Source organism: Vipera ursinii, assembly GCF_947247035.1.
Source record: "Vipera ursinii genome assembly, chromosome: 10".
Lineage (NCBI taxonomy): Eukaryota > Metazoa > Chordata > Lepidosauria > Squamata > Viperidae > Vipera > Vipera ursinii.
The window spans coordinates 20,421,352-20,437,318 of NC_139520.1; the positions used below are offsets into that span (position 1 = coordinate 20,421,352).

The 15,967-nt window shown below is 43.2% G+C and overlaps 2 protein-coding genes across 2 annotated transcripts in view; both read right to left on the minus strand.

Moving 5' to 3' along the window:
* COTL1 (coactosin like F-actin binding protein 1) overlaps nucleotides 1-15,967 on the minus strand; it is a 326,745-nt gene that overhangs the window by 212,163 nt on the left and 98,615 nt on the right. The gene's annotated exons all lie outside the window — the stretch shown is intronic.
* Nucleotides 500-3,696, minus strand: HSBP1 (heat shock factor binding protein 1). Its single transcript, XM_083370204.1, has 4 exons — nucleotides 3,391-3,696; nucleotides 2,824-2,890; nucleotides 2,002-2,121; nucleotides 500-1,224 (listed from the first exon to the last, which is right to left on the minus strand). The coding sequence occupies exons 1-4, from the start codon at nucleotides 3,433-3,435 to the stop codon at nucleotides 1,214-1,216; spliced, it is 243 nt and encodes an 80-aa protein (XP_083226330.1). The 5' UTR covers nucleotides 3,436-3,696; the 3' UTR covers nucleotides 500-1,213.

Below are 15,967 nucleotides of genomic sequence, written 5' to 3' on the forward strand. Positions count from 1 at the left end.
CCTACTTCTGAAACAAACACACCCAGGAGAGGGTCCTTCCGAGTTGTGGCAAGTTTATTCTGCAGCTTTAGGAGCCAGGCAGTAATGCTCTAATCGGCTCTTATCCTCAACAGCTTAGTACTCCAAACGCAAAAGTATTCTGTAAGAAGGCTGCACAGAGTAACTTGAGAATTTTAGCATGTTTACAACTGCCCCTGTTTACCTTTTAGCTAAAGCTATACATTTTCCTGAGGTTTAGGATCCCAGTGGGATCAACCTCAGTTGCTGGACACACTTTATCACAATTCCATCAAACTCTGGATTAAAATGCTTTCCTTCCTCCACAGCGATTTCAAAGCCATCAGAGGGAGATTTTATCTGTACACTAAAGTGCATTTTCAGCAGTGATTTCATAAAGTCGCATTTAGGGCATTAGAATAGTTTCAATATTGGATGCAACTCAGCAGTCACTTTGCAATGACCAAGATGTAAAGGCCAATTGTCACTCCAGGGACAGAAATCTACTTGAAAGAAAATGTGTATTTTATTATAAATCCAAAGAACTGGTCTCCACAGTTAGAACTATCAAGTGTCCTGCTTAAGGGGTACCCCCTCCCCCAATAACAAAATCCTGCTTCCAGGCCAACATTAGTGACAATTTACTTTTAAATTATTAACTGTTCCAATTTTTCAATTATCAATTTCCTGAAATCAATAATACAAAACGAAGAAGTGTTACAGCTCAAGAGATCCAAAATGGGTTGTTTCCTACTTTAAACTTCTTACTAATAATCAGGTAAATGATTCAGAATACATTTTCATCCTTGTGCACAAAATAGGCTGATAGGAAAGCACAATACTTTTGACCCACTACATAAAAAGAATTACAAAAAGGTAACCAGGAAAGTTTTTACATCCAAATTCACAAAAGTCCACTTGTATAACATTAACATTGTATTTGATCCATCAAGCTACCAAATTATGTTTTAATAATTGAAATTAGTATAGAATATGTCAATTCCAAAAAGTGCATGAAACTCACAATGCACAAGAAGTCAAAATAGGAACTGTTCCAAATCTAGTTATACAAGGTACAATAAGAATGCAAGTTCTACAACTGTAGAAAAATGCTTATACACACTACTTGTTGTAAAAACAGAAAAATAAAACAAAAATGGTGTCTGAAAATCAGTGTAGGCTTGTAAAAAGGTCTCTTTTCTGGGACCATCATAGATTATTGGCAGGCTGTTGAGAGAAAAGTAGGACAATTAGTAAAGATTACCGGAAGAAACATATCCTTTTTAAAATTTCACTTAGGAATGTAACTTGCACACTCCTAAATAAAAACAAGGGTGGCATGTAACTCACCCAGGCACTTAAAAAGCACTGCTAGTACATATTGGCGCTTCTAGGCCTGTTTATTTTTACCTTTTGAGTGGGCACCTCTTTACTTTTCTCTCCTCTTATAAGGAAATAAAACCAATAGGTAGCCCTTGACTTACGAGTGCAATGGAAGATTGCAAATATAGTCCTAACTTGTTACGACTGTAAAGTATGTCCTGACCAAATGTGTTTTTACAATCTTTTCCGCAAATGGTTAAGCAAACGCCACCCGTTAAGCGAATCCATGGGTGGGTGCTGCAAATGGCCATAAATAAGCGCCAATTGTTGAGCGCCCAAAATGCTGCCATGTGACCGTGGAAGGGGGGGGCAATATTATAACTTTGAAACTGGATAAGTAGCTGGGGGGGAGGTTTCTGTTGCAACTTACGGCAACTGTACTGTTACTACAGTATCTGTACAGCATCACACGGAGGACCAGAGCCTTATTTATTTATTCAATTTCTATGCCGCCCTTCTCCCCTACAAGGTGACTCTGGGCAAGTTCCAAATTATAAAAGCAGATGAAAAATAATGAAAGGACTGAGGATCCCAATCCAGAAGCGGAGAGCCTCTGTCTGTGTCACCCCACCGTATTTAATCCGCAAGCCCACTGAAGAATCATTTCAGAGTCAAGCTCACATGAAGTCTTGGTAGGGGCTGCCTTGTTTTCTCCTCCTTCCAGCTCCTCCACTCCGGCCTGCGTCATGAGATCCGCAATGTTCTTCTCCAGGTCGTCGATGCGGCAACTCATGTCATCGAGTATAACTGAGTTAAGCAAAACCACCTTCTGACCTTAGATAGAGGGTCACAGCAGACATCCCCGATCCTGTGACTGCCATTTGCAACCTTCCCAGCTAGCTCTTTGCAACAGGGGAGCCAGCAGAAAGTCAAAGGTCACATGGCATTGCACTAAAATGAGACACGCAGTGATTCGCTTAAGCACCTCACCCAGCAGTGATGTTGTAAGTCAGCGTAGTCACACGACCTCAGTCTTTTAAGGACCAGCTGCTTAGTGATGGATTTGCCATTCCCTTACTGCAGTTGTTAAGCAAGGAGCACCAACACATACACAGCAAGTTTCATGGGTTTAGGTGCATTAAGTGCATTAAGTGGGGAAAGTGTGACATTTGCACAACAACTGGTAAAGTTGTGCAAACTTTGGATAGCCCGTTTGGAATGGGGGATCGGGGACGCTGACTTTGCATCCTCTCCTAGTGCCAGAGAGGATTTTAAAGAGAGGCAGAATTAGACAGAGGCACGGCGTGACGTTGTTCCCATGCAATTGTCACGTAGCTGTGCAGCTTTTCTTCAGTGAGGTCTCCCCACACATTGGTGTGTGTGTGTGTGTGTGTGTGTGTGTGTGTCTGGCCCAACCAAAACCATTTGGTGAAACCTTCAGGTCTTCTTTGCTTCTTCGCATCCCGAACCTCTCCTCTTTTATTTCTACGCTCAAAAGGATATTCTTGCCGATGATCTGGTCAGACATGGTCTGGAACTTGTCCTGCATTTGCTGCAGGAGGGTCTGCACCTGATTTTTTTTTGGGGGGGGGGGGCGGGGAGAGAGAGAGAAAAAAATATTTAATCAAGAAGGTTGCTTCAAAGCCACCCACCCCAATTATAAAATGCCACTGGCTCCGAGTGGCTTCCCTTGAAAGTGGGAGGCCTGGCCCAAACTCTGGGGCAAAAGACCACCTTGAAGCCCCCTCCGAGGTGAAGGGCGACCTTGGAGAAAGGCAGGGGCCGCATTAACCCAGGATGGTCGTGTGAACGCAACCCCTTGGCTAAATCGAAACGCTCTTGGGAGGCCCCTCTCCGTTTCCACGGCAACCGAGGCCGCCCGCCCCGAAGCGCATCGCCTCCCGCCGTATCCAGGACGACCCCAACGGCCGCGCCCGGCTCCCTAGCAACGCGGCCACCGCCCTCTCCCGTCTCCATGGCAACCCCAGCGGTCCTCTCGCCCACCCCACCCACCCCAGGCTCCCCGGGGACCGGGCGGGCCGCCTCTCCGCCCCCACCGAGGTTGCTAACCACGGCGGTGAGGTCCTGCACGGTCTTGGGGTCCGTCTCCGCCATGTCACTCAGCTGCGGCTACTGCACCTCCCGGCCACCCGTCCAGGCCCGACTCCCAGGCGCTTCTGGCCTCCTCCACCAGAACGCCGGCCCAGCCGCGGCTTCTCGCCAAGTCTCGCGAGAGCGGGCCGCGAGAGCTGCATTGTGGGAAATGAAGTGCTTGCCCGGTCGGGGACCCTCGCAGGCCCTTAGGTTTTCTTCATTGACCGGGGAAGTCTAACGACCTGAACTCCGGTCCCGCTGTGTCTGAGGATGATGTGAATTGTAATCCCGGCGAGGGGTTCCGCCTTGAAGCAAGCGGCGGGGGCGCTCTAGCCCCTGCATCTCTATTGCACCGGCCCAGAGACCGGAAGTGTCCTTTCAGAAGTTCGACTGGGCCGTTCAGCAAGGCTGTCACATGACTAGACAGTTGCATTCTGGGAAATGTAGTTTCAGTTTGGGCAAACTGCACGAGGAGGACCTTTGCCTCCCATCAAATTTGCAGAGGGAAGAATGTTAGACTGCAATGACCATAGTCCCCTGCCAGGAGAATTTTTGACCCTCCCAGAGTTCCAAGCAGAAAACTTGTGAACTACAGCTCCCATCAACCCGTCAACAGAAAGAATGGGATTATGGGAATTGTAGGCCACAGCCTTTTCCCTTCCAGACTGTAACCCAACCTTGAGTTATTTTATATTTGAAAGAGATTGCCTGGTTGAGCTAGCTAAGCAATACATTTAAATATAAAAAGGTATTCAGCTCTGTGTATCTGTGCATGTATATATAAAATTAGTTTTTTATACACACGCACAGACACATGGGTATATGTATGTGTGTGTGCACGCACGTGTGTATGTATAGATATAGATGTAGATTTATATACATGTAAATATATACTTATATGTATATATAAATATAAAATGCAGAAGAAAAATGAATAGTAATTAATATGGTTCTAGCTGCATGAAAATCAGGAGGATTAATAAGTTTGTATGGAGACAATAATGCAGTTAGTTTCTTCCAATCTAAGGGATATATTAAAGCTCAACTAATAAACTTTCAAACTTTGATGCTTGAAAGCAGTCCATGTTTATTAGGCCGGACCACACAAAGTGTAAACACATCATTCCGTTGTATATTTTGAGGCCAAACATACATGCAAAAAGAAAGAATTGCAGTGGAAGAATTTGGAGAAAAGATTACTAGGAGCTGGCACATCATCCATATGTACGATTTCCAAGTATTCTCCAATGTCAAAAACCAAGAAAGATAAATGGGGACAGGGAGGGACACACACACACACAGAGAGAGAGAGAGAGAGAGAGAGAGAGAGAGAGAGCTAAGAAGAGGTTTCCTAACAGTGAGAACAATCAACCAATGGAGTGGCTTGCCTCCAAAAATTATGGTTGCTCCATCACTGGAGGCTTTTAAGAGACTGGAGACCTTTTCTCTGAAAAGGGTCTCCTGACTGAGCAGGGGATTGGACTGGAAGACCTCCCAGATCCCTTCCAACTCTCATTATTTTATGTTCTAAGATGTTTGGGGCAGACTCTCATATAAATATGAAATGGCCACGAGAACAATATCCAAAGGGATATCATTATGAATCAACAGCTCCCGGCAATCTGGACCTGGCTCTTTTGCAAATATATAACTTCAAAATGAGAAGGGGGGGGAGGGGGAGCTTGGAAAAAGAGATTGGATGAAAGCCAAAAATAATTTGACTAAAGCCAAAAATAATTAATTGGCTGTGTGTAACAGACTGGGAAACAGCCGGTTTGCCCTATGGATAATGTGTTTGGAAAGCAAGCGTCTGGATTTTCGTTTTAGGCCTGCTGCGCAGGCTAAAACTAACAACCATCGAAATCCGACTTGCTTTGTCTCCATCCTCCCTTCCCCCGCCCCAGTGATGGATGGCAAGGTTAGAAGATGTCATGAAAAGTTATTGGAGCGGAGAAAGTTTTCTCATGCTTAATGACATCAAGCAGAATGTCGAACACGGCGGCAGACTAATTAAAGAGAGGCAGAGACTCGGGCCCAGGGAAGTTCTTCCAGATGATTTCGCTCGTCTGGGGCGGCAAAAAGCGGAGAGTCCTCCAAAGTTGGTCACAAGGTTCTTTTCTACCACAAGGTGCGTGATTGGGGTTGGCGTGGAACCGATCACAACACACACACACACACACAAAGATGCTGAAAGGGTCAGCTTGCAGGGGTGTTGGGAGGAGATCTGATAAACGGCTTCGGAAATGGGCATGTTTTCAAAAGTAGCACAAGGAAGCATACGTTTTCAAGAAATGTATAGAAAATACAGGGTTTTATGTATCTTTTAGCCACTGGTATCACCAAACTGAGATGGGCAGCCTGTTAAATGTCTGTCTGTCTGTCTGTCTACTTACTCCATTCATCTATCTATCTATCTATCTATCTATCTATCTATCTATCTATCTATCTATCTATCTTTCTATCATCTGTGTATCTATCTATTCATTTATCTATTTCTCTCCCTCCCTATTCCTCCCCATCCCTCTATCACTCTGTCCCATCCCTCCATTATCTATCTATCTTTCTTTCTTTCTCTTTCTTTCTCTTTCTTTCTCTTTCTTTCTTTCTTTCTTTCTTTCTTTCTTTCTTTCTTTTTCTTTCTATCTCTATCTACCTACCTACCTACTTACCTATCTATCTATCTATCTATCTATCTATCTATCTATCTATCTATCTATCTATCTATCCTGTCTCCAATACTTACAAATGAATGCCTTCATCTAGAGTTTGGCAATTGATACTATTTCTTGCTTTCTAAAAATGGGAAGTCTGCTCCAAATTAGATTTCTTTTAAAATCAGAGGGACAGCTGAATTAATGCATTTTAAAGTGAATGTCAGTGGCTTGTTCCAAAAACTCTGGGCTGCAAAGTCAGAGAACTTTGGGATGCGTCAACATCATTCTAAAGCCCAAATCTCTGGTCTCCCTTCTCTGACAGCAATTAGTCCTGCCAAAAAGTATCTCCCCGATGTTTAATGTTTGTAATAGGATTTGGTTCTTGTGCCCCTGCTTGCAGATCTGATTCTCCGGCTTTCTTCCTGCCTCTCTGAAGGTCAGGAAAGTAAAGACCCTGAATTTTAGGTCTAATTGTTATGGGTGATGGTCTCAACTTCAGTGGGTCTAATTTCCTCCTTTTCCTACCGCTGAACATTTCAGCCATAGGATCAAAGTTACTTTTGTTGTTTGGGGATTAACAATTACAAAAGCTGTTGTGAGACAGGTCTCACTACCTTCCTGTCAGGTTTATCCTGGGCCTGAGAAAGACCTCCTTGAACATGGACGTCTCCTTCTCCAATGGTCAAGAGCAGTGAGATGATCTGGACAGTTTCTGAGACCCAATCCAGGAAAATGGTCCTGCCTTGGCATTTCTCTCATAGAAAACGTGCAACAACCTTGTAAGGAAGGCCAGGCTTTCCTTAAGCAATGAAAGCCTGTTTCAGAAAACAGAACTAAGAATGAATTGCTATCCTTAAAAGTCAGATACTTTTTTTCTGGCCCAGGGGGAAGAGTTGCTGCAGAGAGAATTCACGCTGTTCCTTCATCTGCAGGGGAGCCTATCGCGAGACTTTTTGTGTTTCTGCACCATCTGCTAAGCAGGAATAAAACAAAGGATCCGAAGCGCTCATCAAACGCCAGGAAAACAGTCAAGCATAAATCAGGGAGGAGGGTGGGGGAGCGGATTAGCCTTAGACCCCTGTTTTGCAGGGGGGGGCGGTGGCGGTGGGGGGGAAGGCTCTCATCAAGACTCTCCTTTCTCATCCATCAGGGTGGAGTGCAGGATTAGCAATAGAGGTTGCAGATATTGGGTTATTTTCATTGATGACTTATTGGGACTCTTTTGGTGGTATGTCCCAAAGATGCATTGTTTTGAGAAGGAAGGAAGGAAGGATGGAAGGAAGGAAGGAAGGAAGGAAGGAAGGAAGGAAGGAAGGAAGGAAGGAAGGAAAATTAAATGAAATAAGGGGAAGGAAGGAAGGAAATTAAGTGAAATCAGAGAAGGGAGGGAGGGTGGGTGGAAGGAAGGAGGGAGGGAGGGAGAGAGAGAGAGAGAGAGAGAGAGAGAGAGAGGGAGAGAGAGAGAGAGAGGAAAGAAGGAAGTTAGTTTAGCAACATACTTCTCAAGGCTCCTGGCAAATTCATGGAAGAATCCTAGTGGCTTCATGTTCAATAGAAATCCCAAATTACAAAGGAGTTCTCTGCTTATGGCACAGAAGTCTCTTTTCTGCTTTTTCTCTCTGCCAATTTAGGGGGGATTTTTTGCTTCTCAAACCAAAGGAACCCCTAGATTACATAACTCTTTCCATGCATTTTTTGCTGAGGATGGTGGGAAAACACCATTTTTCAGCTCTGAGATCTCCCCAAAGAAAAAGCAGGGGGGTTAGAGGTCACATGAAGCTTGGGGCATTGGTTGAGGGCGTCCGCCCTACTTGCATCCTTGCTTGAGGCAATCACTAATTAGAAATGGTGAGTTGTCCATCGGTTTAAGGAGTGGTTTTCTTTCCCTTTGCTTCTCGCGATATTTTTCCATGGCAAAATTGGACGTTTTGCGGTTCGAGACTAGAGGAGACAAAAATAGTCTGAGTGGATTCGATGGGCTGAAGCTTCTCCCCATCCTGGGAACCGAAACAAGGATCAGACCAATTTAGAAAGGCTATTCAAGAAGTAATTAACAGGAAATGTTGGTTACTAGACCCCAGCTGTGCTCCACAGGACAGCAATAAAATCAGCAGAACCTTCCAGCGTCGGGGTCTTGTTAGTGCTTCGCTTCACGCTGCAAATGGCAGAACTGTGAGTGCGTTTCATGAGGCACTCATCCCCCAACACGACAAAACCAAGCCTGCAGTCAATATGAAATTACAGGTAGTTCCCAACTACCATTCAAAGTCACAAGGGAAGGCATGGAACCTGCTGAATCTCGATTTGGTCTTTCAAAACTTAGGGGCATTAGAATGTCTTCAGATGAGATGAACAAGGTTTTTTTTAATGATATATCTGTATAGAAATAATTGACCAAAAGAAAAGCTTGGTTGCCTTCCAAATTCTGTTGGGTTAGGTCTACAAGGTGGGCCAAGTTAAGAAACAGAGACGGCCAAGATTCTAGAATTTATAGGGTATGTAACAGAGTCTTGAAGGCCTCTGAAGACCTTCACTGCTCCCTTTTTGAGGACGAGTTCAAGTCAGAACTGTTTGGAGGCTCTGTCTCCTGCTTTTTGCTTTCCTAGGCTGATTAATGGCGTCTCCTCGCCCACTTCCTTCTCGAGGTCAGAATTAAATTGTTCCGCATGCTGGCAACCCTCAACTCCACTTCTGGACCTCTTGCCCTACCCAAGAAGGAGGAGGAGGAGGAGAATCACCACAGCTGAGAAGAAAACAGAGACCTCGCTGCATACTGAAAGTGGAGACAGACGGACAGACGGACAAGACAGACAGAAATACATGCATATTTTTGGATCTGAAACAAGTCCCAGCTGGGAGATTTGAGGGGATTTGAGGGGATTAAAGTTTGACCATCCTTCCCGAGGCTTATGTGATTTTTTTTCAATTTCTCCTTGACCAGGATTTCAGGGGATGTTTTTTTCAGGAAAGAGGTGGTTTTTTTTTTTTTTTCAGGGTTTCAAAAAGAGATTCCATGCCCACCACTGGTGGAAGACAAAGAGATGATTGGAGGACTTCAAGATTTTTCACATCCCTTCAGTTCAGCCCTCCCTCTTGGACACATCTGGCAATGAAAGAGGAGAATGTAGTGGAGGAGGTGAGTTAAAATCTGGAGGGGAAGCACATATTCATAGAAAACATTGTGCTGGGAAACTCCATGAATGGAGCATGCCACAATGTTGACTACCTGAGAAGACCCAGTTGTCCATACACTCAGATTTTGATTATCTTATTTTGAAGTCCATAAAGGTCAAAAAAAAAAGTCCAATTCTCCCCACCCTCCAGGTTGCTTGACACAATACACATAAACTAGGTAGAACCTCTCCTCCTCCTCCTCTTCCTCCTCCTCCTCCTCCTCCTCCTCCCTTTTCTTCTTCTCTTTTTCCTTTTCCTCTTCCTCCTCTTCTCCTCCTTCTTCCTTTTGGGAGCCCTTCTGTTCCTGGTGCTTTGTATTTGGGTGGACCTCTTTAGATTTCCAAGTCTTCCTTGCTGGATGTGGAACTTAGCAAGATGATAGTTTCTATCTCCATCAGCTTTCCATGAGCTCCAGGTTCCCGCTTGAAGAACATCTGCCTCTGTTTACCTGAATGTTCCAGTCTAGCTTGGATCTTGACTTGTCTCCACTGAAAGCTTTTGGCAGTCAGATCCTGGTTTGAAATGCTACCTTCTCCATTGATTCCACTGAAATTGGAAACTTTCAGCTTTGTTACAAAACAGCAAGAGTCTGAAATTTCTTCTACCTTGGGCACAAAGCAAGAGGAGCAATAATTACAGTAATTCTACCCACCTGTTTTGTTTTCTTTTTAATTCCCAGGAGTGCACAATAAACTTAAGTAATCCAGCTTAGGTAATGATTGTGTCCATTGCCATTTTATAGGCCAACCCAAGAAATGCTGAATTTTCTCCAGATTCTTTGAGTCATCCGTTTCTGATCTGAAATGGTGGCTAGGTGGACAACTGAAAACCAGAATTTGTTACCCAAAGTTTGCTATCCTAAAACTATCCCAAACTTTGGAAAACTCCAGAACAAGATTGATTTGCATCTGGTTTGGTGCATTGAGTAAATCCATTTGGGTTTGTAAACTATGAATACTGGTTTAGTGCAATGTGTGAAGCTGGCTTAATGGGGGTTAGCAGATTTGAACACGTAAGACTCCCACAATGAGGGAATCAGGCTTAAAAGTTAAGAAATGATTGACTCTTTCAGGAATATGCTTTTTTTTTTAAAAAAAAATCCACGTTAAGACATGAAGTCTTTCTGAAGTGATGCAAAAATGCAAACCAACTAACTAGGGCAGATGGCCAAGATCCCCACACTGTTCTTTTAATGAAGCCTGGTGGTGAAATTATACGAGCGGTGGTCTCTTCCTGACCCAGTAGCTGCTGATTACGACTGCCTGTACCAGACAGAATTAAATCGCATAAGTACACAATGTTCTTTTCGACATATTGCTTCATTTTGGAGTGGGGGGAAAAAAGAGAAGACACCAGAAAGATGAAATCTCAGAAAAGAAGGAATAAACTAGGACTCAGCTGGCTGGAATAAACAACGCAAGAAGAAACCTCGGAGAACTTTAAATTGCTTCTGTCCAGTTTATCTTTAATCACAGAACCCAGAACATAGAATCATAGAGTTGGAAGGGAACCTAGCGGTCTCTCAACCCTTGCTGAAGGCAGCAGATGAAACCATCCCAGCCACATGGTTGCCAGTCAATTTTTTTTTTAAACGAAACAAAACCCCTCCAGTGATAGAGCTTTTCAAAAAAATTTGTTTTGTCTGTTTTGACTTCAGTGTGAGGTGATCCTTTGAGCCAAATTGCTTGCAATCCACATGCAAGGTGGGATTTACCAGCACTGTGGGAACTGTGATAGAGTTAGATCAGCGTTTCCCAACCTTAGGAACTTGAAGATGCGTGGACTTCAACTCCCAGAATTCCCCAGCCAGCATAGCTGGCTGGGGAATTCTGGGAGTTGAAGTCCACGCATCTTCAAGTTCCTAAGGTTGGGAAACGCTGAGTTAGATAGATAGAACATGGAGGAAAACAGAAGCACATTGGATCAAACTTCTAACCTTCGTGTGTGCGAAATGGAGAAAAGGAAGATTGCACCAGCACATGCGTTAAAAAAAAAGTTACTTTGTGTGTGTAAGCTCACCTTTACGAACGATGTTTCGATTTGGATCCTGTGCACTTCTTAGCCATAAATTTAAACTATAAGTCTATTCTTTTTTTTCCTCCTTTACTGCAATATTCCGTCGCTGCCCATATCAAAATTTATCTTCAACATTTTTCATTGCCTATTTCCAGCAAACTAGAACCAATTAATCTAAAATAGATTAATCTATCTAGATTAATAGATGAAACTTTTAATCTATTTTCTGTAGGTCTGTGGCTTCAAATAGCGCAAGTTCCAATCATGTAACCGTTTCCAGGTACTTACAAATGGCGCTAATCAAAGGCCTTCAAATACAGTATGTTGAGGATTCAGCTCATCAAACGATAACATTAGCTACTATGTTCTACCTAACCCAGATGGGAATGGAACAAGAATTACATCAAACATCAAAAACTGAGCTATTAAAGCAATATTTCAATGATTATAAAGGGGACACCAGCTTGGCAAAACTGTCATTTGGATGGTCTCCGTGGATTCAAATAAGAGGTGGAGGAAGAAAGGGAGACACATTTGAGAATTTAAAGACACTAAGATGGAAGCCTGATTGGCACAAAAGGAAGGCAAGAGTTAGATTTAAAGATTTAGACGTGTCTTTTTGGGGGGGATTTTTAAGGACAGAACTTAAAAAATCTTTTTTGATGGAAGGGGAATCTTAAAAAAAATATAAACTGATTTCATATTTAGGTTTTAGATTTTTTAAAGGAAAACAAAATTAAGCTTTTAGAATAAAACTTTGAATTATACTATAGAATTTAGAATCTTATAAGATAGTATTTTAATAAGTGTTGAATGGTTAAGACAAAAAATCTTTTCTAACAATTGGTGATTTGTTAAGATGAAAACTAGAATTTACTGTTAAATCATAAGAATGATTTGTAACGAACAATGTAAGTTTTGTAGACAAGAGAATTATTCTTTACTGAAATAGGGAATTGTAGGTTACCCCAAAAGTAAGCTTTCTTCTGTATATTATAGCCCACTTTAGAGTATTTTATTGCAATTAGGTAAAACTTAAAAACAGGATTTTGATATGTATTAGTCTAATTACATTGAAAACTTTCTTAATTGATTAGGTCATACCTAGAAATGTACTAACTTGATCACTTTGACTATGTGAAAACTAAGGGAATCAGAGAGGGAATCTTTATTGATGCAACCTAAACTATTTACAAACAACTTGTTATTTGTTACTTTTCACTACCCAACCACCATATTGCTTCACAAATACATGTATATGTAAATATTGAAAAACCAATAAAACTGGAATTTTAAAAAAATGGCGCTAATCGAAACCTGAAAAGTTTCCCAACTCCTCTCCCCATCCTTACGTTGTACGTCGTTAATGTTACACTTGAAATAATACACTGCAGTCTCTCTTGTCATCTTTTTTTTATTATTACTTGTTTCTTACCTCTGTAAGATGGGTGCAACGTTCAAAGAGAGCAGGCTGCATTTTCAAACACGTGGCCTTCCCTCTTTCTCAGTCTCTCTGGGAGGGAGAAGGTGCTAAACCCAGTTATTTATTGTGCAAAGCTCATACAGCTACAGATCAAACAGTTGGAGGAGGATTAAAAAGCATCGGGAAAGTTTTTCCATTCGGGGCATTAGGAGATAGGAAGATGCATGATCAAGAGGCTTTTGGTGCACGGAGATGTGATACAAATAGCCCAGAAAGTATCAGCCATTCCTCTACTTTGAAGTCACAGACAGCACTAAAGGGGTCTTGAAGCTCAAAGGACTCTGCTGTTGCTGTCCTTTCTTATTTGGTCCAAACTGCGAGGGAGAGAGTATGAGAAGTTTTATATCTAAACATATTTTATTCTGTGTACTGTTTCCATCTTCCTTTAAAACATGAACAGAATCCAGAATGGTCAGAGAATCACTGTCTCCACTAGAGAATGGACAGTCAAGCTGAAACTAAGTTACTCAACTAAAATTAGCAAACTTCCTCAACCCCCCCCCCAAATACCTTACCTAGACCTACTCCACATATCAAAGGGTAAGGTCTGCAAACACAGAGTTAGTTAAATTAAGTCTCCCAGCGGAATTGCAGGGTCACGAGCATACATACCTACACACACCCTTCAAGTGTCACCCTAGAAACAGCACACTCCCCCTATATAAATCTGCCGCTGTGTCCCATTTCTCACAGCTACCCCTGTTTTGCTTTTAGGGATAAATGGTGTAACACATGGTGTAACAAGATGGTGGGTTTGTTGTCACTGTGAGTTGTGGTGGTGGCGGGGACACGAAGGGAGGCTCAGCCAATCTCAATGTATACATGGTTGTACTTTGACAATAAAGGTTCATTCATTCCTTCAAATATTTCTTCCTTTCTCACAGCTGCCCGGATCTCATTTTATTTATTTATTCTTGCACAGCCCCGGTTCAAGTTGGAACCCCAAGTTATTCTTCTGAGAGGAGGGAGGGAAAGACGGAGTGGAATGGGGGGGGGGTAGCTGCAGTCCAGATTGCCATTACTTTAATCTCCCTGATGGAAATGCTGGCAGAAAATGCAGCCTTTCGCTGCCAGTCATTACTATCCTATTGCCCTTCGGTTAGGTGGGAAAGGACTCATGGGCACCCAACAACTCGGCTGGCAATGGGATCCAGTGCCAGCTAGCACAACAGAGTCAAGAGCTGGGAAGCTCTCGGAGGGAGCCGGATGGTTTCTAGATTTAATTTTTATTAGATTTTTCTCCCCCCCCTGTATTACCTTATAAGTAATTTGAGGTGGTGAACATATCTCAGTCTGCCTTCCTCTGCCTACTTTCCCCACAACAACAGTTTTGTGAGGTGGGTTGGGATGAGAAAGAGGGGCTGGCTCAAAGTCACCCAGCCAGCTTTCAGGCCTAAGGTGGAACTAGAACTCAAAGTCTCCTGGTGATTAGCCCAAGGTCACCCAGTTGGCTTTATGCCTAAGGTGGGACCAGAACTCTCTGTCACCTGGTGATTGGCCCAAAGTCGCCCAATCAGTTTTCGTGCCTAAGGTAGAACTAGAACTCATAGTCTCCTAGTGATTGGCCCAACGTCACTCAGCTGGCTTTCATGCCTAAGGCAGGACTAGAACTCATAGTCTCCTGGTGATTGGTCCAAAGTCACCCAGCTGGCTTTCATATCTAAGGTGGGATTAGAACTCACTGTTTCCTGGTTTCTGGACCAGCACCTTAACCACTACACAAAACTGTCTCTCATCTCATAAGTGTGATATATGAGTAAATAAATTAACAAGCCAATTTCCAGGCCTTCCAAAATGTTGCCCGGACATATTTCTATTATGGCTATAGGTATGTGTATGAAGACTGAAAGAAGCCGGTTTCAACTGAAGTAGCCATAGTTTTAAAGTTTACAAAACTCTGCTGGCTCTAGAAGAGAGTTTAGAAACTTCACTGTCTTCTATAACTTGAAAATGTTCTCCAGCATTTTCAAGCAGACCTCAGATTGCCCTAAGTTTTTCTTCTTCTTTCGGTCGGCTGTGTGGGGAAAGGGAGGCATCCTATTAATCTGAAAGCTTTTGCAGAGTCTGATGACTTGAAAAAAAAGACATTAAATTTAATTTAAAACCGATGTTTCATTTGTTCAAATTCCCCATTGTTTGATTCATTTTTTAAAATGTTGCCTCTCTGGTGATTTTTATCCTGGTTGCCCTACTTTGGGGGCTTCACACTAACTCAGAGCCAGGTATAGCTCCTTTGGCAGAAAAGGGTTGCAAAAAAATCATTTGCTGCCTGCAGTGATAGGAAGGGGGGAAAGGAAGGGAAGGAGAAACAGGGGAAGAGAAAAGAAAAGGGGAGAAGAGAGAAGAGAAGAGAAGAGAAGAGAAGAGAAGAGAAGAGAAGAGAAGAGAAGAGAAGAGAAGAGAAGAGAAGAGAAGAGAGGAGAGAGGAGAATAAACAGAGAGAGGAGAGGAGAGAAGACAAAGAGAAGAGAAGAGAAGAGAAGAGAAGAGAAGAGAAGAGAAGAGAGGAGAGGAGAGGAGAGGAGAGGAGAGGAGAGGAGAGGAGAGGAGAGGAGAGGAGAGGAGAGGAGAGGAGAGGGGAGAGGAGAGGAGAGGAGAGGAGAGGAGAGGAGAGGAGAGGGGAGGGGAGGGGAGGGGAGGGGAGAGGAGAGGAGAGGAGAGGAGAGGAGAGGAGAGGAGAGGGGAGGGGAGGGGAGGGGAGAGAGGAGAGGAGAGGTGAGGAGAGGAGAGGGGAGGGGAGGGGAGGGGAGGGGAGAGGAGAGGAGAGGAGAGGAGAGAAGAGAAGAGAAGAGAAGAGAAGAGAAGAGAAGAGAAGAGAAGAGAAGAGAAGAGAAGAGAAGAGAAGAGAAGAGAAGAGAAGAGAAGGAGAGGTGAAAGGAGGAGAAAGAGAAGGAAAAGAGGATGGAGATGAAAAATAGAGGAGGAGAGAGGAGAGAAAGAGGAAGAGGAGAGAAGGCAAGACAAGTAGACAATATAAAAACTAAGATGATTAAGAGGGCTATTTCTTTATCTTTTGGTTTGTGCCCTGTCTAAGAGGCATCTGATATGTACTAGATTCTAAATGGGCACATCACCACATCACAAACAAATTAACCCAAGCTACTCTAAATCTAATCAAGCTTAGGAATATTTCGTGAAAGTTTAGTGCAGAGTTTTTGTTGAGACTAAAACTTCTATCATCTATCTAACCAGTCAAATGGAGACGATGGGACACTCAGTTCTACTC